We start from the raw sequence: 24820 nt of genomic DNA on the forward strand, positions 1-24820 counted from the left end.
AAAAGACTTAATTAAGACTATTATCTAATGGTTATCTAACTTGACCTGATAGCTATAGAACATTTCAACAAAAGCAGAATATATATTCTTTTCAAGTGCCATAAAACAGTCTCAATAAATTTACAAGGGGTGAACAAAGTAGGTTCTCCAACCATAATGGAATTAAATTAGAAACCAACAGCAAAACAACTTTTGAGAATTCCATAAATATTTGTAAATTGAACAGCATACTTCTAAATAACTCATAAGTCAAAGAAATTACAAGCAAAATGTAAAAAAATTTTGAAATGAATGAAACTGAAAATAAAACAGATCAAAATTTGTCAGATTTGGCCAGGTGCGGTGGCTCATGCCTATAATCCCAGCACTTTGGGAGGCTGAGGTGGGTGGATCACCTGAGGTCAGGAGTTCCAGACCAACCTGGCCAACATAATGAAACCCCATCTCTACTAAAAATACAAAAATTAGGCAGGTGTGGTGGTGGGCACCTGTAATCCCAGCTACTCCAGAGGCTGAGGCAGGAGAATCGCTTGAACCTGGGAGGCAGAAGTTACTGTGAGCTGAGATGGCGCCACTGTACTCCAGCCTGGGTGACAGAGCTAGACTCTGTCTCAAGAAAAATAAAATAAAATAAGAACCAACAGGAAATATTTTAGGGTTAGGGGGCTGAAAAGTCTCTGTCTCAGTAATTCAACTCTGCTGTTAGGCATGAACATAGCCAGAGAGCACATAAATGAATGACTGTGGTTGTGTTCTAATAAAACTTCATCTATAAAAAGCAGGACAATTTGGCCCACTGTCCATAGCTTGCTAATCCTTGACGCATATGGGCAAAAAATATATACAATTTAAGTGAAACCACGAATGAACTTCTCTTTGGAGAAGCCCTCACCATTTGAAAAACAAACAAACAAAAACACACATTACAAAATTCAGGAACAAAAGAGGGGACATTACTAGCAACCTTATAAAAACTAAAAGGATTGTAACTGTATAATATAAACAACTTGATTCTAGTAAATTAGACCACTTAAATGAAACTAATAAATTCCTAAAAGACAAAAATTAACAAAACTGACTCAGAAACAAATAGAAAATCTAAATGTATAAAAGGTGAAGAAACTAAATTAGCAATTTAAAATATTCTTATTCTTAAAAGCCTGGATGCACATGGTTTCACTAGTGAATTCTACCAAACGTTTAGAGAAAAAAAGTAGTACTAATCTTCTAGAAACTCTTCCAGAAAATAGAGAAGGACGTGCCAGTATTATCCTGATACCAGAGCTAGACAAAAACATCACAAGAAAACTAAAAAGCAATATTTCTCATGAATACAGACTCCAATATCCATAATAAAATATTGGTAAATCAAATCCAGCAACACATAAAAAAATCATATACCATGACAGAGTGGGGATTGCTTCCTAGGAATACAATGGTTGGTTTAACATCTAAAAATTAATTAATGAAATCCATGACATTAATAGTTTTAAGATGAAAAATGATATGACAATACAATCTCAATAGACATTGAGAAAAAGCATATGACAAAATCCCACACTCATTCATGATTAAAGGATGGACAAAAAAAACCAAACCATCTAAAAACTAGGAATAAAACAGAACTGCCTGTCTCTAAAAGAAGTATTCGGTTAAACAAAATAAAAATAAAAAGGGAACTTCTTCCATCTAATAAAGAGCATCACAAAAACCTTACAACTAACATCATACTTAATCATGAAAGATGCAATGTCTTTCCCCTAAGATCAGGAATAAGGCAGTGATGTCCATGGTCACCACTTCCATGCAACATTGTATTGAAAATTCTAGCCAGTACAATGAGTCAAAAAAAAAAAAGTTGGGGGCAGCGGGGACAAAAGGCATCCAGATTGTTAAGAAAGATTTGAAACTATCTGTTCACTGATAACATGAGCCTGTGTGTAGAAAACCTTAGCGAACCTATACAGAAAAATGAATAGACTAATAAGAGTTTCAGAAAGACCAAAGGATATAAGATCAATACACAAAAGCCAACCCCACTTCTATATGTAAGCAATGAGTAATCTGAAAAGGAAATTAAGAAAATAATTCCATTCAAACTTAAGCATTTGCAAATTTTTGATACTATAAATAACCTAGTTGATGGACATCCATGAATACATAAAGTACTTTCTGTATTTCAGATATCCATGTGGATAGATTTCTGGAACTTTATTTGCTTTCACAGTGACAGATACAAAGATACGGGCACTGAATATAAAGTGATGGATTCAGAGAACAATGATTGTGTTGTAAAAAGTATGACCAAAAATATAAGGCAATTTTGGGTTCTGCTGCTTAACAGAATTTCTTCTAAATAAACTCAAAAACAGTGAAGGTCACTCACCTGCACAGCATGAGATAAATCTGACATCAGACACTGACGGAACCTCTCATCACTCCCAATTCCTTGAAGAACAAAGTCAGGCACATAAGATGAGCAGTAGCCACCCAGCAAGGACCTCCCAAAGTTGGCAATGTTGGGCTGAACAGCACTCACTTCGATTAACTTTGACCTGGAAGGAAAATGTCCCCAAAAGACATCTAATTAGTAATAAATATATTTAACCAGTTAAAAAAAAAAAAAAGTGAATTCTACTTGTCCGTATTTAACACTAGTCTGTATTAAAATCAAGTGTAAAATCATCCTTATATAATGGTAATAAACATAAAAATTAAGAGTAAAATGGTAATAATAGTAAAATCAAGAGTAAAATCATCCTTATTTAAAAACTGGCTCAAGTGCTCTATCAGAAAATAAAATACTCCTTCTTTTTCAGAGAAGGTCTGATGAGCAACTGAGTAATGAAGTGAGGATCAATTTTTCCTAACAGACTTTAAGAGAACTGTATCTTGTGTTTGTAGCACATTCTTAATACAATCAGATTATGAAAACAATCATCTAAAACAAAACAATTAAATGCCTCACAAGTCCAAAGCTGGGTATGTAATGTTTCTCAAGCATGAATCTTCTCCTTGCATACTTGACCCAAAGTATACATTCTCTGTTTTCCTCTTAGTCTTGGCCAAATCTATTTCTAACAGCCATTCTAACATCTCAGGGATTAGTGTTCCCTAACTGCCAGGCTCAGCATATGTCCTTTTGGGGGAGCATAAGTCACTCCTAAACGGCTTGAAACCTTCTAAGCAGTAACAAATCTTATACTTATCAACCAGATCCTTTAACTTTTCTTTGAGGTCTTCATAAAACCTTTCCAGGGTGTTTCTGGAGCTTAGCCTTTACACCTTCTTATGAGTTAAGAGAATATGAAAATAAGAGAGCTATCCAGGACAATGATCTCTTCTTTTATACTAACCTTCAGAGAACAGCTAAACAAAAGAATGGTACATATTTATATAGGGCCCATTATAGGTGAAAACTTCCTACTTACCCAGGAAAAGGTATCTCATCCTCTTCTGCCCAATCTTCTTGCTCTCCTCCATAATAACTGCTAACTTGTCTAGTCATATCATGACCTGTATCTTCACTTTCACTATCCCCAAGGGCACTATCTGAACTTTCATTTCTTGGAATGTCCCATTCAGTTCCTACAGCAATTTTTTTATCTGAACTCTCTTTATCCCCATGGGGGACAAGAATGGAGAGTGTATCTCTTTGGTCCTGCTGAGGAAAGCAGGTTTTACATGAATCTCGGGGAACTGTTTCTATACATTTACAAAATTCATTGTTCTGTTTGTTATTTTTTGTACACAATATTTTTGAAAACTCTAACATACAGCAATGGTCTTTACTATCTGTACTTGTTTTAACTGGAACATCATCAATAGTCCTGGTTTCGATTGAATCATCATTAAAATATTCATCAAATAAGCTCATGCTTTCTGGGTCTGAATGATTCCAACAAGGAAGTTCACAGGGCTCTTCAGAAACCATGTTCTGTGTATCATACTCTCTAGATTGGTCCTTAGTTGTTTGTTTAGTTTCTTGATGCTGATCAATAGCCCCTCTTTCTTCCTTCAATGGTTTGGTGTGATGTCTGGTAATCTGATCCACCACTGCCTGACTTCGAAGCTCAGTATCTGAATCAGGTGACATAGAATCCCCAATCAGGAAAGTAACCTTTGTCTGGGCAGCCTCACAAGAAAATGAAGCAGGCACAATCTTATCTGGAGGTTTTTTTTCCACAACCATTCCTGTGGATCTCATTGCTTTGCCTGTGTGACTGTCTGAATCCAGCAGCTTCTCACTCTGCCATGTTTCCTCTGTTGGCTCTAAGCCTGACTCTGACAATGCACATTTGTCTACTGGAACAGATCCTGTGCAAACAACTGTCTCCAACTTGGCGTCAAGGCAAGTTCTTAATTTATCTCTGTACTGTTTAACATCAACAGCATTTTCTTCTTGGCAGTCAGAAGGAGAAATCATCCGGCACTCATCTGAAATTCCTAGCAGCTCCTTAGAGCTGTTTTGAATATCTTCTCTCTCTTGTTGTGAAATGTTCTCTACATTTTGCCCAAGGAGTGGATGACTGCAATATTTACAGTTACAATTGGGAGTTCTTATTTCTTCTGACTCTTTAAAGAGCAAACTGCTTTTGTTTCTATGCATTGTGACAAGGACATACTCCGATTCTTCTATTTCGCCTTTCTCTAAAGTGGTAGTAATTACTGTGCCTGGCATAACGATGGCTTCATCTTCTCCATTTTCTAAAAGATGCGTTTCTTGAAGTTCAGAGCATCTTATAAAATAAGTAAGAAAATAAAGTAGCCTCTGGACCATGTCTTGTCGTTTGCCAACTACCACAGTCCTTGCTAACCGTACAGGAGAGCCAATAGCGCCATACAAGTCTCCTGTAATGGAAAAAATCAGTTATTGGACATGTCCTTTACTGACACAGCTAAGCTATTTTTGATGATCAGAAACCTACTCTTACTGTATGAGTAATAGTTTAGGTTTTACTCTTGTTTTTTTTTTTTTTGAGACAGGGTCTCACACTGTAATCCTGGCTGGAGTGCAGTGGTACAATCATGGTTCGCTGCAGCCTCAGCCTCCTAGGCTCAGGTGATCCTCCTACCTCAGCCTCCTGAGTAGCTGGGAATATAGGTGCATGCCACCATGCCTGGCTAATTTTTTGTATTTTTTTTTTGTAGAGACAGAGTTTCGCCATTTTTCCTAGGCCAGTTTTTCCTAGGCTGGTCTTGAGCTCCTGGGCTCAAGCAATCCACTGGCCTTGGCCTCCCAAAGTGCTGGGATTACAGGCATGAGCCACCGTGCCTGGCTTCACTCTTAGTTCTTTAACAGATGAGTGACTACTCAAGGGAGGAAGATGAGATGAATAATCTTAACCAGAGAGAAAGGTGAATTTAAGGGTTTTCTGGTTTCTTCTTTAAACAAATGCTATGGTTCAGAAACCTCAAGCAAAGAGTCAGTTCTGAAACTCACATATCCCAAGAATATTCTCTAACCCAGGCTCCATGCAGAGCATTTTTACCTGGTTAGAGAAGTACTGCCTGAAGTACTAGGTACACAAGGATTCTGTAGCTGTGTCCAATCAAGAAAAGACAAAGCACAATATCTGCTGGCTTGCAAGGAGAGGAAAGGAGTAGCGGTAAAATGGAGCAAAGCTAGAGTAGTCACACCACACACTTAACCATTCCTGATTTAAATCATATCTCTGGGGCCGGGCACAGTGGCTCACGCTTTTAATTCCAGCACTCTGGGAGGCCGAGATGGGTGGATCAGTTGAGACCAGGAGTTCAAGACCAGCCTGGCCAAGATGGTAAAACCCTGTACCTACTAAAAATACAAAAATTAGCCAGGTGGTGTGGTGGGCACCTCTAGTCCCAGCTACTTGGGAGGCTATGGCTGGAGAATTACTTGAACCCAGGAGGCAGAAGGTGCACTGAGCCGAGATGACACCACTGCACTCCAGCCTGGGCAACAACAGCGAGACTCCGTCTCAAAAAAATAAAAAATAAAATAAATAAAAAAGAAATAAAATAAAAAAGTAAGTCATATCTCTGAACTTTAACTGTTGTTCCTCTAGCCAGCACCCCACCCCACCAGCTCCCATGTTTGTAAAAGCCTATTTTCCCCTTCCATTCCCTAGAAGGTTGGGTACTCAGGATAGGCCAGAAAGGGCAGGAAGAGAGAGACTCATCCTTACTAAAAGGAAAAGAAAGGGCAACAAGTTCAGCCATGCAGTTCATTTTCACTTTTGAATCCATTCTAAACATGACTAGCCATTATGTTAAAAGCAGGGGAGGTGAGGCGGGCAGGACTAGAAATTATCATTTCTATGTTTATGCTATACTTCAAATTAAACCAGTAATTTCAGTGCCAAAACTGTGGAGAATAGGGCTGGGCATGGTGGCTTACACATGTAATCCCAGCATTTGGGGAGGTGGAAGCAGGCTGATCACTTGAGCCCAGGAGTTCAAGACCAGCCTGGGCAACATGGCGAAACCCTTGTCTCTACAAAAAAATACAGAAAATTAGCTGGGCATGGTGGTGCGCACCTGTAATCTCAGCTACCTGAGAGGCTGAGGCAGAAGAATCACCTGAGCCCAGGAAGTTGAGGCTGCAGTGAGCTGTGATCGCACCACCACACTCCAGCCTGTGCAATAGCGTGAGACCCTGTCTCAAGAAAGAAAGAAAAAGAAAGGAGAATACAAAGCCGTTAATTTCAACTTAATTCAATTTTTGAAGTTGTCACTATATATATTTAAAATCCTCTATTTTTACTTCACAAAGCCCTCACACTTTTTAAAGGAAAAAATATAAATAGGTCTCAAATAAATATAAGCTATAGATACTATTATGATAAATTTTCTCTTCTGGCTAACATACTGGCTCAAATATCACCATGCCACTGTTCTAAACTACTCCCACAATTCCCACGAATTACCAAGTAAGTTGAAATTGCTTTGGCATGGCAAGTGAGTCTTTCATGATTCCCACTTTACTTTTCCAGCTTTATCTTCTTATACTTATCCTCCTTCTTGGCAGTCAGAAGAAGAAATCATCTTTATTCGCACAAAGCCCCAGTTAAACTGGACCACTGAATATGCTCTGCACTTTTAACACCTAGACTCTTTACTCATGTGATGTCCTGTCCCTTTCCTCAATATCTCTGCCAGTCCATAGCTTCCCACCTAAGCATCCTCACTTGGACAAAAGTAGGCTCCCCTGTTGAACTCCCACTAAACTTTTCATTTCTGTTATAGTTCCTCCTTGAATTATTGTTGTCTGCATATATATTACCTACAGTCTTAGACTGTCGGCTTCTTGAGGGCAATTTCCAAATCATTCATCTTTATAGCCTCTGTGCTTTTTAAACAGAGCCTTAGACAGTCAACAAATGATTGTAGAATTAAAAAAGGATTTAAATGTCCCAATTTAAAAAATACTACTAATAATTTGATTTTAAAAAGGTCCATGCAATGGAATACTACTCAGCATTAAAAAGGAATGAACTATTAATACATACAAAATAGGTGAATCTGAATTATAATGAATGAAAGAGATCAAAGTATATACTGCATGATTCTACTCATATAAAACTCTAGAAAATGCAAGTAATCTACCATGACAGAAAGTAGGCCAGTGGCTGCCTAGGGATGGTGGAAGAGGAACAGGGAAGTTGGGGAGAAGGAGAGGGGGAGGAGGAGGAGGAAGAGATTACAAAAAGGCATAAGGAAACTTTTGGAAGTGATGCAATATGATTACCATTTTGATTGTGGTGATGGTTTCAGAGGCATATATGCAAAACTTACCAAATTGCTTTATTTTTTTTGAGACAGATTCTCGCTCTGTCGCCCAGGCTATGGTGCAGTGGCATGATCTTGGCTCACTGCAACCTCTGCCTCCGGGTTCAAGGGATTATCCTGCCTCAGCCTCCTAAGTGGCTGGGATTACAGGCACCCGCCACCACGCCCAGCTAATTTTTTTTTTTTTTTGAGACGGAGTCTTGCATGTTGCCCAGGCTGGAGTGCAGTGGCATGATCTCGGCTCACTGCAAGCTCCGCCTCCTGGGTTCACGCCATTCTCCTGCCTCAGCCTCTTGAGTATCTGGCGCCTGCCACCACGCCTGGCTAATTTTTTGTACTTTTAGTAGAGATGGGATTTCACTGTGTTAAGCCAGGATGGTCTCGATCTCCTGCCTTCATGACCCGCCTGCCTTGGCCTCCCAAAGTGCTGAGATTACAGGCGTGAGCCACTGCGCCCAGCCATTGTTTTGTATTTTCGGTAGAGGCAGGGTTTCACCATGTTGGCCAGGCTGGTTTCGAACTCCTGACCTCAAGTAATCCACCCACCTCAGCCTCCCAAAGTGCCAGGATTACAGGCATGAGCCATTGCACCCAGCCCAAATTATGTACTTTAAATATGTGTTGGGCCAGGTGTGGTGGCTCACGCCTGTAATCCCAGCACCTTGGGAGGCCAAGATGAGCAGATCGCTTGAGTCTGGGAGTTTGAGACCAGCCTGGGGGAACACGGCGAAACCCCATCTCTACAAAAAATGCAAAAACTAGCCCGGTGTGGTGGTACGCGCCTGTAGTCACAGCTACTCGGGTGACTAAGGTAGGGGGATCATTTGATCCCAGGGAAATTGGAGCTGCAGTGAGCCATGATCGTGCCACTGCACTCCAGCCTGGCCAAAAGAGTGAGACTTCATTAAAAAAATGCATTTACTGTATGTCAATTATAACTCAATATATTAAATGGAAGGGAATGGGGGAGGGAGCAAGGGAGAAAGCCAATAGGGATGGAGGTTGGTTATATGAATTGATAAGCCATATGACAATCCACCTGGCAAGCTCAATCACCACAGCAACCTAAGGAAAGTTACTACCCAGTCACCAAAATGTTCTCATCTTACTCTTCCCCCATCATCTAACAGCAACAGGGTAGGAGCAGAGGTAATTAGCAGCTACGTTTACGAGACACAGTCTCAACCAATTTACATGTATTATCTCATTTAATTTTTACAACTTTTAAAGTATGTATCATCTATTATTATTCCTACTTTATGAATAAGGACTGTGATGCAAATGTGGTGTGCCTGACTCCACAGCCTGTGTCTTTAGCACCCTGGTACAATCCCTCCCTATTGCCTATGAACTTATCAACCACCTACTCTCCCCTCTGTTTCCCTACTTGTTTAGTGGTGCTTAACACTGAGGGAAACATTTTCCAAAATGACTTAGCAAGTGAACAAAAGTGGATCGACAGAAACTTCAGTGAACTGCTTCCCTCCTAACCAGATTGATTTTAGGTATCACAGGTGACTCTGTTGATTTATTCTTTCTTGCAAAGTACCTAACACAAAGTACGAAATCATAAAACATCTTGAAGATCTGAAGTTACTAGTAAACCAGCTATCAGCCTGCTCCTCTTGCTCTACCTGCAGTTCTTCATCTATAAGGAATGATTTCAGGTCTAAGATGAGGATAGGATAAATTGGCAGACATGAAAGGACAAGCAAAGCAGAGATGCTTTAGAATGCAGGAGGTAAAAGCATTTTATTTATTTTTGGTTTTGCTATAATTACAGATAGCTACAAAAAAGTCTAATACATAGTGTAACAGTTGTCAGATTACATACCCAGTTGTGCCCAAAGTGGGTTATATGGATGAGTCTTTGCCAACATGTCCACACTCTGAGAGGAATGCTTTTCTAAAAATATTTTTATAGGTGGTTGTCCATTTGGCATGACTGTTGGAACCCAGGCAAGATGATTTGTCAGAACTGCAGTAATGAGAGCTGGCAAGAATCTGAAAACAAAATACATCTGATCAGATTCCAATTAGCCTTCATGAAACCTTAGGTAAAATGTAGTGACAAAGTAAGCAAGGAGAGTATATATGCTCATGTGGCCAAATGGCACCCAAAAAAGGAGAGGAGAGAGGAAAGGATAAGTATGTAACACCAGGATTAAAATGAAAGTTAATAGTTTCTGGTTGAGGAGGAGTTAAAAACTACTTGAAATAAAGATAACACATTCATAAGAGCTATTGCAGATCATAAGTACAAAACAGAAATGACATTTTACTTCAAAAATTATGGATTATTTTCAGTGTTTAATCACACAATTCATTACTGAATCAACCAGCAGGTCCTTACATTTCCAAATTACTGAATGGGAAAACAAGGCAAAGTATTAAGCAAACTCTGTCTATCATCAAAGAGAATAAAAACAACTGAATTACTCATCTGGATTCCAAAGACTTGAATAGTTAAAATAATACAATATGATAAAACATCATATTGAAAATGCATCATTAGAATCCCAGCATCTCCTTACATGTTTTTTTTGTTTGTTTGTTTGAGACGGAGTCTTGCTGTCACCCAGGCTACAGTGCAGTGGCGCAATCTCCGCTCACTGCAAGCTCTGCCTCCTGGATTCACGTCATTCTCCTGTCTCAGACTCCCAAGTAGCTGGGACTACAGGCACCCGCCACCATGCCCAGCTAATTTTGTTTTTGTATTTTTAGTAGAGATGGGGTTTCACCGTGTTAGACAGGATGGTCTCGATCTCCTGACCTCGTGATCCACCCACCTCAGCCTCCCAAAGTGCTGGGGTTACAGGTGTGAGCCACCACGCCTGGCCATCCTTACATGTTTTCTACCTCTTTTCTATGAAATAAAACTATAAATGGATACAACTCACAAAAAATGGGCAGCCTCAGATAATTCTACAATATGTCAGGAATTTTAATTACATAATTACAGACATTTTCACTGCTTTTCATTCATAAGGTTCTGTAATACTCTTCCATACCCTATCATTTAATTATTTTTTAGAATTCTGATTATTAATTTTGATTAATAATATAAAATAATTCCAAATATAATGGATGATTCTTCCACATCTGTAATTGAGTTTGATTACAATCTAGATATCTAGTTATAATAAATAAATAAATAAATAAATAAATAAATAATAAATTCATACTGATTTTTGGAAGCATTTTCCATTAGAAAAGTGAACTCCTTCATGAAACGATAGCAAAGGTGGTTCTTTTCTGGAGTCCCCGACATCATTGTAAGCCAGACAGGTTCTCCAATTCGTGGCATCGTGTAAAGATTACAAATTGTTGTTCTAAAAAGAGGAAGACACATTATGAAATGTATAGTTCTCAGAGTTACATACTCTTAAAATAATTTTAAGTTTATGTTGCCAGCTTGGGCCTTACACCTAGATTATTAAAACTTTTGAGGAAAGACAATGGAGCAAGTCCTTCTTCCTTGTCAACAACACAGTACCATGGGAAATGTTCTCAAAATATGTTGGTTCTGGTGTTGGCTCTCCCCACCAGTGACTGTGTGCCCTAGAGTAAATTATTTCCCTACTTTAAGCATTTGTTTCCCATACCTGTAAAATGAAAGGATACGTTGATAATTTCTAAAGCCCCTTCCAGCTCCACATTTCTACGGGGTATGCTGTACTTAAACATACTGCAAATAATCAACTACATATACAAAAAGAAAATATTCTAAATGAGGTAACAGCTTATCCATCTACCCACTCAAAACAAGTTTATCCGCATCATTTTGTTGCCTATGCTAAGACTCTAGTAACATTCTTAAGGACAGTGAGAACGGTATACATACATGCTACATTTTATGACTCTCTCAACCTTCTACAGCGTTTCCTTGAATCAACACAAGAAAAGATTATCACACAATTAGCACAGTGCTTTCTTAGCTGTCTCTTGGACTAATTTAGACAATAGCTAGTCCTGTGACTTGTACTTTGTCCTGAAGGCTTCAAAGCATACTTTCAAGATGTTAATTATTTTCTTTTTACATCATTATCTATTTAACAAAGCCCTATACATTTACTAGACTAAGCAACTCCTGCAAAGCCTGAGGCTTAAGAAACTAGTCAATCTTGCAGAACTACAGAATGGTGTCCTACTTTCTCCTTTTAAAAACAATGCTGTCTAGTAGAACCTGGCAATGATGGAAACCTGCACTGTCTGAAACGGTAGCCACTAGCCGTATGTGGTTACTGAACACATGACATGTGACCAGTATGACTAAGGAAGGGAATTTATTTTAATTAAGTTAAATAGCCACATGTGGCTGACAGCTGAGATTGTATTGTGCAATACTGCTCTAGAAAGTTCTCTGAGATTTCCATAAATTCTAATACCAACCTCAGTATTACTGTCTAACACCTAGGAGCCAAAAAAGAGAAGAATTATCTTGCCTCTACAAGTTTTGCTGAATTTGAAACAATATAAACATGATGTATTACAATGGATAGAAACAATAAGAACAGGTCACTTTAATGAGCTCTCTGTAGAACATACAATCATTGCTAAGAATTTTAAAATAAACAAAAGTTATTTTATAGAGCAAATATGACTAGAATACAAACTAGGAATATATGAAAATGTTTGTTTTTAAAGCTTATTACAGGTGTCCAGATATGATGGAAAATTGAAGACAAATGTTTATCCTCTCTTCAGTTTCTGAGGCCCCAAATAAACAAACACCACCTAAAGATTTGAAAACAGATAAACCAGTGCAACAAACAGAATTAGAGAAGAACCAGCTGGGTGCGGTGGCTCACACCTGTAATCCCAGCTCTTTGGGAGACTGGGGCAGGAGGACTGCTTAAGCCCAGAGTTCGAAACCAGCCTGGGGAACACAATGAGACCCTATCTCTATTATTTAAAAAATAAATTAATTTTAAAAAAAGAATTACCAAGGAACTATTACTGAAAATTAAAATGAGAGATTTCAGGAAATTCTGGAAGACAAACATACGATGGAATTGTGACTGAAGTAGCAGAGTAGAGGAAGTTATAAGGTCATAGTATCACAGAGGGAGACATGGACAAATGGGAGCTAATTTGCCCCACTAAAGCAAGAAGAGGCTCAAGACTCACAAATTTTTGAGAAAGTCATGACAGGAGTTAAGATACAGTACTGAAAATTGGGAGACAATTCAAAGTCCATAAATGGTTGGCAGCTCCCTACCTCCTCTCCACTTCCCCAGAAAATGACTACAGATAGGAAGGAGAGAGTAGATATAGCAGTTGAATGGCCCAGAGGAATGACCTTTTCCAAACTCTTCCCGGCATTTGTATCTTTCAGAGTATATAATCAGATATAGAGTATATCTTCTAGTATTAAATCTTCATGGGATTGGGGGGGGGTGGTATGGGAGGAGCAGAGATTAGGGGGAAAATATCTAAATATGCTTCTTCAGGTAATGATAATAAAAAAAGGTTGAAAAACACTGCCCTGAAGTGAAGGTCTCCAGTCAAAAGCCTGATTATGCACAGAATTCCTAACCTACAGTTTGTTACCTCATTCTCAACTACAGAGCGCAACCAAAAACACTGATATTTAGAGAAACCCTCCAAGAAGAGAAAAAGACAAGAACAGAAACACACATATACTCACCCATATAAAATGACTCCAGAGGAAAACAGAAATAATGCAAACAATGGAAGAAAACTTTTAAACAAAACTCTAATGTACATTAAAATTAAAGAATATGGTAGAGAATCTAATTTTGAAAGAAAAGGATTATCCAAAAATAAGAAAGCATCAAAGATTTGCTGAAATGAAAAAAAGCATAGAAGGGATAGAAAAACAAAACATTCACAAAAAGAGAAGGAAAATATGAAAAAAAAAGGAACACAGAACAAGCCAGGAGTGCCAATTTCCAAAAAAAAAAAAAAAAAAAAGGATTCCAGAGAGAAAACAGAATAAATTGTAAAAGAAAGTAGAAAAATTACCAGAGCTGAAGAACATGATGGTGCTGTAACAATACTGAGACAATAAAGGACCAAGAAACAGGTATAAACTCATATATCATGGCAGAAAATAAATATGATCTAAAACTGATAAATGAGGAAACAGCAACATTTCATATACTTTTTAATAATATGGAGGTAAATAACAAGAAATAATAGTTAAAAAGAGAATGTGTCTGGGAAGAATGGGGTGAGTAGGATAGGATTCATTTGTTTTTAATTATTAAACCTTTCAGAAATTTTTGTTTCTTAATCATGTGCATACACTTTTTGATTAAAAGAAACAATGTATAAATAAATAAATAAATATGCTGATCATTTAAGAGTTTTTCATGAGTTTCTTCAGCATATTACCGTCTACCATAAGTACATGTGTCATTGGACAGAGCCAGATCACAAACACTGGTATTAGTGGTCCACTGAGAGCCTTTGCTTTAGTATTTTAGTATTATATTTGTTTAAAAGTATTATATATGCTATGGCCTCAGAGTGTTATCAAGTATAAAGAAGGCAAAGAAATTAATTACACAACAGTGCTTCTCACTATATACAACTCTATGTTGTTGTCATTAACAATCTAGAAGTAATGGCCAGGTGCAGTGGCTCACGTCTATAATCCCAGCACTTTGGGAGGTCTAGGTGGGCGGATCACCTGAGGTTGAGAGTTCAAGACCAGCCTGGCCAACATGGCAAAACCCCCTGTCTACTAAAAATACAAAAATTAGCTGGGTGTGGTGGTGAATGCCTGTAATTCCAGCCACTCGGGAGGCTGAGGCACAAGAATCACTTGAACCCGGGAGGCAGAGGTCACAGTGAGCTGAGATTGCACTTCACTTCAGCCTGGGCGACAGAGCGAGACTCCATCTCAAAAAAAAAAAAAAAAAAAAAAAAAAAAAATCTAGAAGTAATGGTTTATTCTAGAAATCATTTCTTTCTTCCCCACTAATAATTGTGCCCTATCATTCAATGGTAAGAAGAGCAAATACTTTCAGTAATCTGTCCCCTTATTTTTCCCAGTCTGTGCCCGGACAATGAAAGACTCTCTTGGTTGGGAGGAAACTGTGGGCATGACTTAGTTTTCTTTGATATGCCTAGGGTCTATATAAAAATCTAAAGACTTCGTCTTTGTTAGGCAGCAACATTAACTAAACATGCTTCCTGCTTCTCTAGCTTTCATGGTTTCTGTATACATGTAAATAATTTCCTTCCTCTTCTCAACTGCCCAAAATTTACTAATCACTTGATCTCAAATAATCATTTAAAGATTATGTCATTGTTAATTTTAAATAATCGCTTAATTTAAGAAGTACATTTATCTCTTGGTGTCTTCGGGGATTGGTTCCAGAATTCCCATGGTTACCAAAATCCGTGGATGCTCAAATCCCTTATGAAATGGCATACTATTTGCATGTAACCCATGCACATCCTCCTGTATACTTAAAACCATCTCACTTTGGGAGGCCGAGGCAGGCGGATCACGAGGTCAGGAGATCGAGACCATCCTGGCTAACACGGAGAAACTCCGTCGCTACTAAAAATACAAAAAAAAAAAAAAATTAGCCGGGCGTGGTGGGGGGCGCCTGTAGTCCCAGCTACTCGGAAGGCTGAGGCAGGAGAATGGCGTGAACCCGGGAGGCAGAGCTTGCAGTGAGCCGAGACTACGCCACTGCACTCCAGCCTGGACGACAGAGCGAGACTCCGTCTCAAAAAAAAAAAAACAAAAAAAAAACCATCTCTAGATTACTTATAATACCAAATGCAATGTAAATACTATGTTAATAATTGTTATACTGCATTGGGTTTTTAATGTGTTTAATTGCAGTTATTTTTATTGTTTTTTCTTTTTCAAATATTTTGATCCGAGGTTGGCTGATTTGCAGATGCGGAACCCACAGATATAAAGGGCTGACTGCAGGGTCTATTCTCATTATTTGAGGTAGTTATTTTCTATAAAGTCCACTCAAGCACTGAATTAGCAACACTGAATCACTGCTCCTAAGGAAAATAAACAGGTTCCTATGAGCCTCTGGTCACATTTTCATCAAACCCTCTATACATAACCTTGATGTGCCTCTCTGTTTAAGGATATCTTATTTGATGCTGTTGATTCATTAATATTAAACTCATGGCTGACAGCACCATAAATAATGTCTGAAGGAAACTTATCTAACACATGTATTTTTTCTGTAAGGTACATCACAATCTTCTTACACTAAATATTAGACAGCATTTCAGCACTACATTTGGAAGCCATTTTTAACAGCAAAGTCACTAACAAAAAGCACAAAAATGCAAAAAAATTGGCACTAAATAAATGTCAGGAAAGTCTATTTGTTAACAGTATGAGAGTTAAAACAAGAAGGCAGAGCATTAGACCTTGTTTGATCTAAACTAGGAACATATGCGTCAGGCAACTCACATTTTTCATTGCTCTGCACATGTACACAAATTACTGCAAAAGCACTGCAAATATATTTTGGGGTTACAAATAAATGTTAGCAAGTAGGTGAATTCTAAAATACAAAATCCACAAATAGTGAATATCAATTGTATATGTGAAAGTACTTATATAGGTAGACCTCCTATTGAAAATTATAAAATATTATAAGAATATTTAATATCCCTTTCATACTTGCACAGCAACTGAAGCAAACTAATCAAACAATACAAATGGAAAGGCACACAATCGTGACATATACTTTTATAGATTTTATAACTCGCATGTTGTAAATTCCAGGCAATCTTGAAATTCTAAGTCTAGGCCATTTGTACTATATAATACCATAGCAATTGACTCACAAGTATTTAATTAAAATTTTGAAAAATAAAAAAAGTCTTTTAAAGTCTAAGAGTAAGATCAGTATCCTGTTTGGAAGGAGTCTTATGACAATATTTACTATTCAGGTAGCTTCAGCTGGATCTATAATGACAGTGTTTCCTCAGAGCCCAAGCAGAGACTTTTGGCCTTTGCCACAAAACTTGTGACTGTAGAAAAGAATTTGTCAATCCAATAGTATAATTAACTGCAAGTTCAAGGGCAAAGATTCACTGCCTTATACTAATGCAATATGTGATACTCAAAAAGAATCCTGAAGGATTCTTTCAAGCAAATAAGCAAAAAGAACTATTGAAAACATATAATGTACCCACAAAATTTTAAATGTCTTGATTTCAATAAATAAAATAAAATGTCTGGATTTCAATAAAACGTATTAATAATAATTCTGGTGTTAACAAAGTAAACTAAAACAACTTAAACCAGACAAGGCATGGTGGCTCATGCCTGTAATCCCAGTACTGTGGGTGGTTGAGGCAAGAGGATCCCTTGAGGACAAGAGTTCAAGATTAGCCTGGACAACATAGTAACCCCATTATACAACGTATTTTAAAAATATTTTAAAATATCAAGGTTACAGTGAGCTATCCTCTGCCACTGCACTCCTGCCTAGGAGTGTTTTGAGACCCTCTCTCAAAAACAAAAACAATTTAAACCACAAAAAATAAAAAATTACAAATGAAATACCTGATTATTCATTGCACATTTCTTTTATATTACTGGCATAATATCTGCTTCAGGGGAAGCAAAACCCTTAAGAATCTTTTTTTTTTTTGAGATGGAGTCTTGCTCTGTTGCCCAGGCTGGAGTGTAGTGGCATGATCTCAGCTCACTGCAACCTCCGCCTCCCAGGTTCCCAGGTTCAAGCAATTCTCCTGCCTCAGCCTCCTCAGTAGCTGGGGCTACAGGCAGCCGCCACTACCCAGCTAATTTTTGTATTTTTAGTAGAGACAGGCTTCACCATGCTGGCCAGGGTGATCTCAAACTCCTGACCTCAGATGATCCACCCTCCTCAGCCTCTCAAAGTGCTGGGATTACAGGCGTGAGCCACGTGCCTGGCTCCTTAAGAATCTTTGAGTAAGCTTTCAAGCAATCCTGCCTCACTCCAGTTAAAAAAAAAAAAATTCCAACTGTAGATTAAATTTAGAAAAATACAAGGCTATAACTTTTCATAGTTCTCAAATACTACTTATATTCATAAGAGGCCTATTTTATAGGTAGAGAAACCACTCTAGTGTGTGTGTGTGTGTTTGAATTGTGGTTAAGTTCAATCTTCCAGCTATGTAAATAGCACAGGCACTGGTGACACATGCACTGGGCTACAAGGGAATGTATACAGAGTAAAGCTGTCATAAACCATTAGGGATAATAAATAACCAATTTTACCCAATTGATAGTATTTTAGCTTATCAGGATATTAGGTTCAAAATGTCTTGATTTCAATAAAACATACAGACACCTTCGTTTGCATATATAATCACTCTGAAGAATCAGAAATTGCTCTTTATTTCAATACAAAACTGCTCTCAAATGCTGACTCTGACATCCCTGCTAAGAGTTGAACAGCAATTGTGTAAGACAAGGTTTACAGTTCCATTACAGCAGCGCAGAAGAAAGACACAATTTGGTAATTTTTCTCCTTGAAAAGAGTTTTGTTATTTTTTTAAAGAGATGTGGTCTCACTTTGTCACCCAGGCTGAAGTGTAGTGGCACAATCATAACTCACTGCAACCTTGACTACCTAGGCTCAACCAATCCTGCCAAGCTTCAGCCTCCTAAGTAGCTGGGACTACAGGTACATGCCACTTGAGCCTGGCTACTTTGAAAATTTGTACTTCAGGGATGAGGTCTTTTTTTTTTTTAATTTTGTGGGTACACTGTAAGTGTAATATAAATTATGGGGTACAATGTGTAATAATCATATCAGGATAAATGGGATATCCACCATCTTAAGCATATATCCTTTGTTACCAACAATCCAATCATACTCTTTTAGTTACTTTTAAATGTACAATTAAATTATTATTGACTATAGTCACCCTGTTGTGCTATCAACAGACACAGGGTCTTGCTTTTTTTGCCCAGGCTGGTCTCAAAACTCCAAGCAATCCTCTCACTGTGGCCTCCCAAAGTTCTGCGATTACAGGCATGCGCCACCAAGCTCGGCCCCTGAATAAAGTTTAAGCCAGTTATTACCAAAAGAGTTTGTGAAATGTAGATGCTAGCCCCATACCTACTAATTCAAACTCTAGGAGTTTGGGAAACAGTTTTCATTATACTTCTCTAGTGACAGCAGTACCTGAATGACTTTTTTTTTTTTTTCTCAACAAAAAAAAAAAAAAAAAAAAAAAAGCGTAAGTTTATGACGTAATTTAAATTCCAAAGAAAAGTCTAGATCAATTTAGGTTGTGGTTTGTTTGGCTTTTTTGTTTTTTCCTTTGAGATAGGGTCTTGCTCTGTCACTCAAGCTAGAGTGCAATGGCACAATCTCAGCTCACTGCAACCTCTGCATTCCCGGTTCAACTGATCCTCCTGCCTCAGCCTCCCCAGTAGCTGGGATTACAGGCATGCACCACCAACCCTGGCTAATTTTTGTATTGTTTGTAGAGACAGAGTTTCACCATGTTGCCCAGGCTGGTCTTGAACTCCTGGACTCAAATGATCCACCTACCTTGGCCTCACAAAGTGCTGGTATTACAGGCATGAGCTACTATACCTGGCCCAATTTCAGTTTTTAACTCAACAAAGTTTTAAATCTTACTTCAGTTCAATGTATTCTTACATTAAAATATTGATTTAAAAATATGTGAACTTCCAATTTCAGCTTTGACCTGGAAAGAGCTTAGAAGTCATTATTCTTGTTCTCAGAACAAGGGAAAAACTGAAGGAACTGAAAAATCAATGACTTTTCTTAGTTACATCACCAAACTGCGGACAGAGGGAAAACCATCACCCTGAAAACTGAAAAAATGGGTAAATACAGAGAATGACAACTGAGATCAAGTTACCTGAAGCAGAAGCCTTTGGAGCCAATAACCAGCAGGAACACTTAAATAGTAATTGACTAACTGCTGAAGAATGAGTGTGAATTCCTCTCAGTGACAAAAACTCCTAGGGGCCTAGTCTGAGGGAGACCTCCCCACTTTCATGGGGTACTACCAGATTTTCATGGTGAAAATCAGAGAAACATCTGGCTATGTTTCGGACAGAGGTAGTGACAAAGTAACAGTTTTGAAATATTCCTAGAGCATTCTCCAAAACAAAGGTCTGCCCTCCAAATAAAACTATTTTACCAGAGCCTTATCTGACTTGAGAGAGGAGCAGCCTTCCTCGCTGGCCTCTGGAAAGAAAAAAAGGCGGCAGGGAGAGGGGATGGCTAAGAAATACTTCCAAAGGTCACATCCCAGAAATTCAGACTAAAAAAAAAATCAGATTTAATTATAAGATTACAGAACATTTCCCCTTCCTCTCTCCAACACCTTACTTCCATATCAACATAGCTCCAGTGTAACAAATGTGGATTACAACTAAAAGAGCTGCAGGACACAGAATCTATTCAGAGAAGTAGTTCTTGGGGGAAAACCAAAGAAAGAGGAGTTTAAAATTATTAAAAAAAAAGGAAACTATGGGAAAGTGAGGCTTCTGGCACCTACAACTAACATTACAGCAAACACTAAACACATCTAAGGCTCCTAGCTAGGTTAATATAAAACTTCATACTAAAATCTTATTAAACTCAGTTCCTATATCCTAACACATCATATATAGCTATCAATGAAAAATTAGAAAGCAACAAAAACTAGTCTGAACAAAGAAAGCGTCAGAGTCAAACTCAAATTTGGCAAAGATTTTAGAATTATCAGAATGAGAATTGAAAATTATGATAAATATGTTTATTTTATGTAATTTATATGATTATTGTAGCTCTGATGTTTAAAATAGACAACATGCAAGACCAAATAAGCAATGCAACAGAGAGATAGAAAGTCATTTAAAAAATCAAAAGGAAATGCTAGCAATTAAAAAGAAAAAAAAAGGAGCAGGAATGAAGAATGCTTTTGATGGGCACATCAGCAGACTGGACATGACCAAGGAAAGAATCAATGAACTTGAAGGTATGTCAATAAAAATTCCCAAACTGAAAAGCCAAGAGAATAAAGGATAAAAAATAATACCCAGGAGCTGTGGTACAATTACAAAAGTATACATGTAATAAATACAAAATAGAGAAGTAAAATATATGAATAATAGCTTCGAATTAAAAAAAATTAGTAACAGACAACAAACCATAGACGCAGGAGGCTCACAGAACACCAAGCAGGATAAATACCAACAAATCTACTTCTATATATATCATACTCAAACTGCAGAAAACCAAAGACAAAATCTTAATAGAAGTAAGAAGGACAAAAACAACCTTACCTATAGAAGAATAAGAACTGCATTAGAGTTCTTGTTAGAAACTATGCAAAAAAAAAAAGAGACTGGAGAAAAATGGTTAAAACATTGAAAGAAAAACAATAACCTAGAATTCTGTATCCAGCAAAATAATTCAAAAGGAAAAGAGAAAGACTTCCTCAGACAAAAACTGAGAGATCTGATGGCAGAAAAAAATGACATTTAATATATGTTGAAAGATATTTTTCAGAGAAAATAAAACAGGTTAGAAACTCAAATCTACATAAAAAGAGTATCCGAAAAGTAATAAATGTAAAATAAAGTCTTTCATTTTCCTTATTCTAAATTGAACTAATAGAAAAATAATTGTTTAGGGTAATAAAAATGACAATATATCGAATGATCATAGCTAACGGAAAATTAAACTGAATGACAGTAATGTTGTAAGGGATGTGATGTGAGGGAGAAATTGGAATATTTTGTTATGAAGTATGTGCACTCCCTGTGAAGCAGTACATGGTTATTTGAAAGTTGTAAATGTGTATTGCCAACTATAGGACAAACACTAAAAAGTGAAGTTTTTAAGAAATATAAATGACATGCTAAAAGAGGAGAGAAAAATGGAAGCGTTTAACTGCTTAAAACCAGAGAAGACATAAAAAGAGGAGGATAAAAACATAAAGTGAAAAAAATAGAAAACTGTTACAAATATGGTAGATATTAATCCAACTATATCAATTATCACTTCAAATGTGAGTGGTCTTAATACACCAGTTAAAAGGTAGAGAACCAACTTTATGTTGTCTACAAGAAACCCATTTTAAATATAAAGACAGAGATAGATTAAAAGTTAAGGTATAGAAGGTGGGCGCAGTGGCTCACACCTGTAATCCTAGCACTTTGGGAGGCCAAGGAGGGTGGATCACGAGGTCAGAAGATCGAGACCATCCTGGCTAACATGGTGAAACCCCATCTCTACTAAAAATACAAAAAAAATTAGCCAGGCATGGTGGCGGGTGCCTGGAGTCCCAGCTACTCGGGAGGCTGAGGCAGGAGAATGGCGTGAATCAGGGAGGCGGAGCTTGCCGTGAGCCGAGATCGTGCCACTGTACTCCAGCCTGTGTGACAGAGCGACACTCCATCTCAAAAATAAAATAAAAGTTAAGGTATAGAAAAAGATATACTACATTAACACTAATCGAAAGAAAGCTGGAATAACCGATAAGGTTAGGCTTTGTGTCCCCACCCAAAACTCCTCTTGAACTGTAAGCCCATAATCCCCATAATCCCCACATGTCAAGGGATCAAGACCATGTGGAGGTATTTGAATCACGGAGGCAGTTTCCCCCATGCTGTTCTTGTGATAGTGACTGAGTTTTCATCAGATCTGATGGTTTTATAAGGAGCTCTTCCCCCTCTGCTCGGCACTTTTCCTTCCTGCTGCCTGTGAAGAAGGTGCCTTGCTTCCTCTTCACACTTCGCCGTAATTATAAGTTTCCTGAGGCCTCCACAGCCATGCTGAACTGTGAGTCAATTAAACCTCTTCCCATTATAAATTACCCAGTCTTGGGCAGTTCTTTATAGCAGTACGAAAATGGACTAATAGCCGTGTTAACTTCAGACAAAGCAGAGGTCAGAACAGTGAAAATTATCAGAGATAAAGAGGGGCACTACATAATGATAAGGAGCTAATTTTCCAAGAAGACATAATTATCCTTAATGAGTTTGCAGTTAACAAAAAAGCATCAAAGTATGTGAGGCAAAAACAGAGCTGCAAGAAGAAATAAATCCATTATTATCTTTAGAAACTTCAACACTCCTCTATCAGTAAATGACATATCCATCAGGCGGAAAATTCGTAAGGATATAATAGAGCTGAACAGTACCATCAGTCAACTGAATCTAATTAACATTTATACAATACCTCATCCAAAAACAGGAGAATACACAATCTTCCCATGCTGACAGGGAACATTTGCCAAAATGGACCACATTCTAGGCCATAAGACACATCTTAGCAAACTTAAAATAATAGAAATCATACAATGTATGTTCTCAAATCACAAACTAGAAATCAGTAAGAAAAGGTAACTGGAAAATCCCCAAATACTTGGAGATTGAAAACATGCATCTAAATAACACATAGGTCAAAGAAGACATCTTGAAAGAAATTTTAAAATATTTTGAACTAAATGTGAATTCAACTTATCAATACTTGTGAATGCAGCAAAAGGAGTGTTTAAAGGGAAATTAATAGTATTGAATACATATATTAGAAAAGAAGATCTAAAATCAACGATCTAAGCTTTAATCTTAGGAAACTAGACAAACAGCAACATAAAACTAAAGCATTCAAGAGATAAGGAATAGTAAAATCTAGAGCAGAAATTATTGTAATTGAACAGAAAATCAATAGAGAATATCAACAAAACCAAACGCTGGTTCTCTGAAAAGATCAGTAAAATTTTTAAGCCTTTATCCAGGAAACCAAGAAAAACACAAAAAGACACAAATTATAAATAACAGAAACAAAAGAGGGGTATCACTATGGATACTATGAACATTAAAAGGACAATTAAGGAATTATATGAACAAGTCTATGCCCACAAATTTAGATGAAATAAACCAATTTTTTAAAAAACACACACTGCCAAAACTCACATAAGGAGAAACAGACTAACTTGAATAGCCTATGTCTACTTAAAAAATTGAATCAATAATTATCTACTCCTGGCAAACAAAGAATAAAGGGAAACTACCTCAACTTGAAAGAATATCTACAAGAAACCTACAGCTAACATCATACTTACGGTGAGAGACTGGATGTTTTTTTTCCTATGACTGGGAGCAAGGTCAAGATGTGTCCTCTCACAACTCTCATTCAATATCATACTGGAAGTTATAGCTAGGGCCGTAAGAAAGACACAAAGATAGAAAAAAGAGGGAAGGAAGGAAAGAAGGAAGACAGAAAAAGTATACATGTGGAAAGGAAATAAAAGTCTTTATTTGTAGAAGACTTGATTTTCTATATAAAAAGTTTCAAAGAATCAACCGAAAGAAAAAAACAACTGTTGGAACTAATAAATGATTATAACGAGGTTGCAGAATACAGTGTAAATATACAAAAGTCAACTGCTTTCCTATAGACCAGCAATGAACAACTGAAATGTGAAATTAAAAACAATACCATTTACATTAGGTTCCCTCCCCCTGCCCCCGAAAAAAACAAGTATAAATCTAAGAAAATATACACAGGGTCTATATGAGGAAAACTACAAAATTCTGTTGAAAGGAATCAAAGATGATCTAAATAAATGGGAAGAGTTTCCATGGTAATGAATAGGAAGACTCTATTGTTAAAACGTCAATTCTTCCCAACTTGATCCATAGATTCAACACAATCCCAATGAGAATTCCAGTAAGTTATTTTGTGGACATCTACAAACTGATGTTAAAGTTTATATAGAAATGAAAAAGACCCAGAATAATCAACACAATACTTAAGAATAAAAACAAAGTTGGAGGACTGATACTACTGAACTTCAAGATTTACTATAAAGATATAGTAATTAAGATAGCATGGGGATTGGGAGATAAGGGAGATGTTGGTCAAAGGACACAAAATTTGGCATAAGGGCTCATGCGTGTAATCCCAGTACTTTGGGAGGCCAAGGTGGGCAGATCGCTTGAGGCCAGGAGTTTGAGACCAGCCTGGCCAACATGACAAAACCCTGCCTCTACTAAAAATACAAAAATTAGCCAAGTGTGGTGGCACACACCTGTAGTCCCAGTAACTTGGGAAGGTGGGGC

At 37.5% G+C, this 24820-nt stretch overlaps 1 protein-coding gene across 2 annotated transcripts in view; it reads right to left on the bottom strand.

Moving 5' to 3' along the window:
• The window catches only part of FNIP1 (folliculin interacting protein 1), a 159626-nt gene that overhangs the window by 26325 nt on the left and 108481 nt on the right, over window positions 1-24820 (bottom strand). For both annotated transcript variants that reach the window (NM_001131596.2, XM_009240982.4), the window contains 4 exon segments: window positions 2387-2555; window positions 3432-4851; window positions 9605-9774; window positions 10956-11102. In NM_001131596.2, the coding sequence (NP_001125068.2) occupies window positions 2387-2555; window positions 3432-4851; window positions 9605-9774; window positions 10956-11102 (1906 nt within the window).

Source organism: Pongo abelii, chromosome 4, assembly GCF_028885655.2.
Source record: "Pongo abelii isolate AG06213 chromosome 4, NHGRI_mPonAbe1-v2.0_pri, whole genome shotgun sequence".
NCBI lineage: Eukaryota > Metazoa > Chordata > Mammalia > Primates > Hominidae > Pongo > Pongo abelii.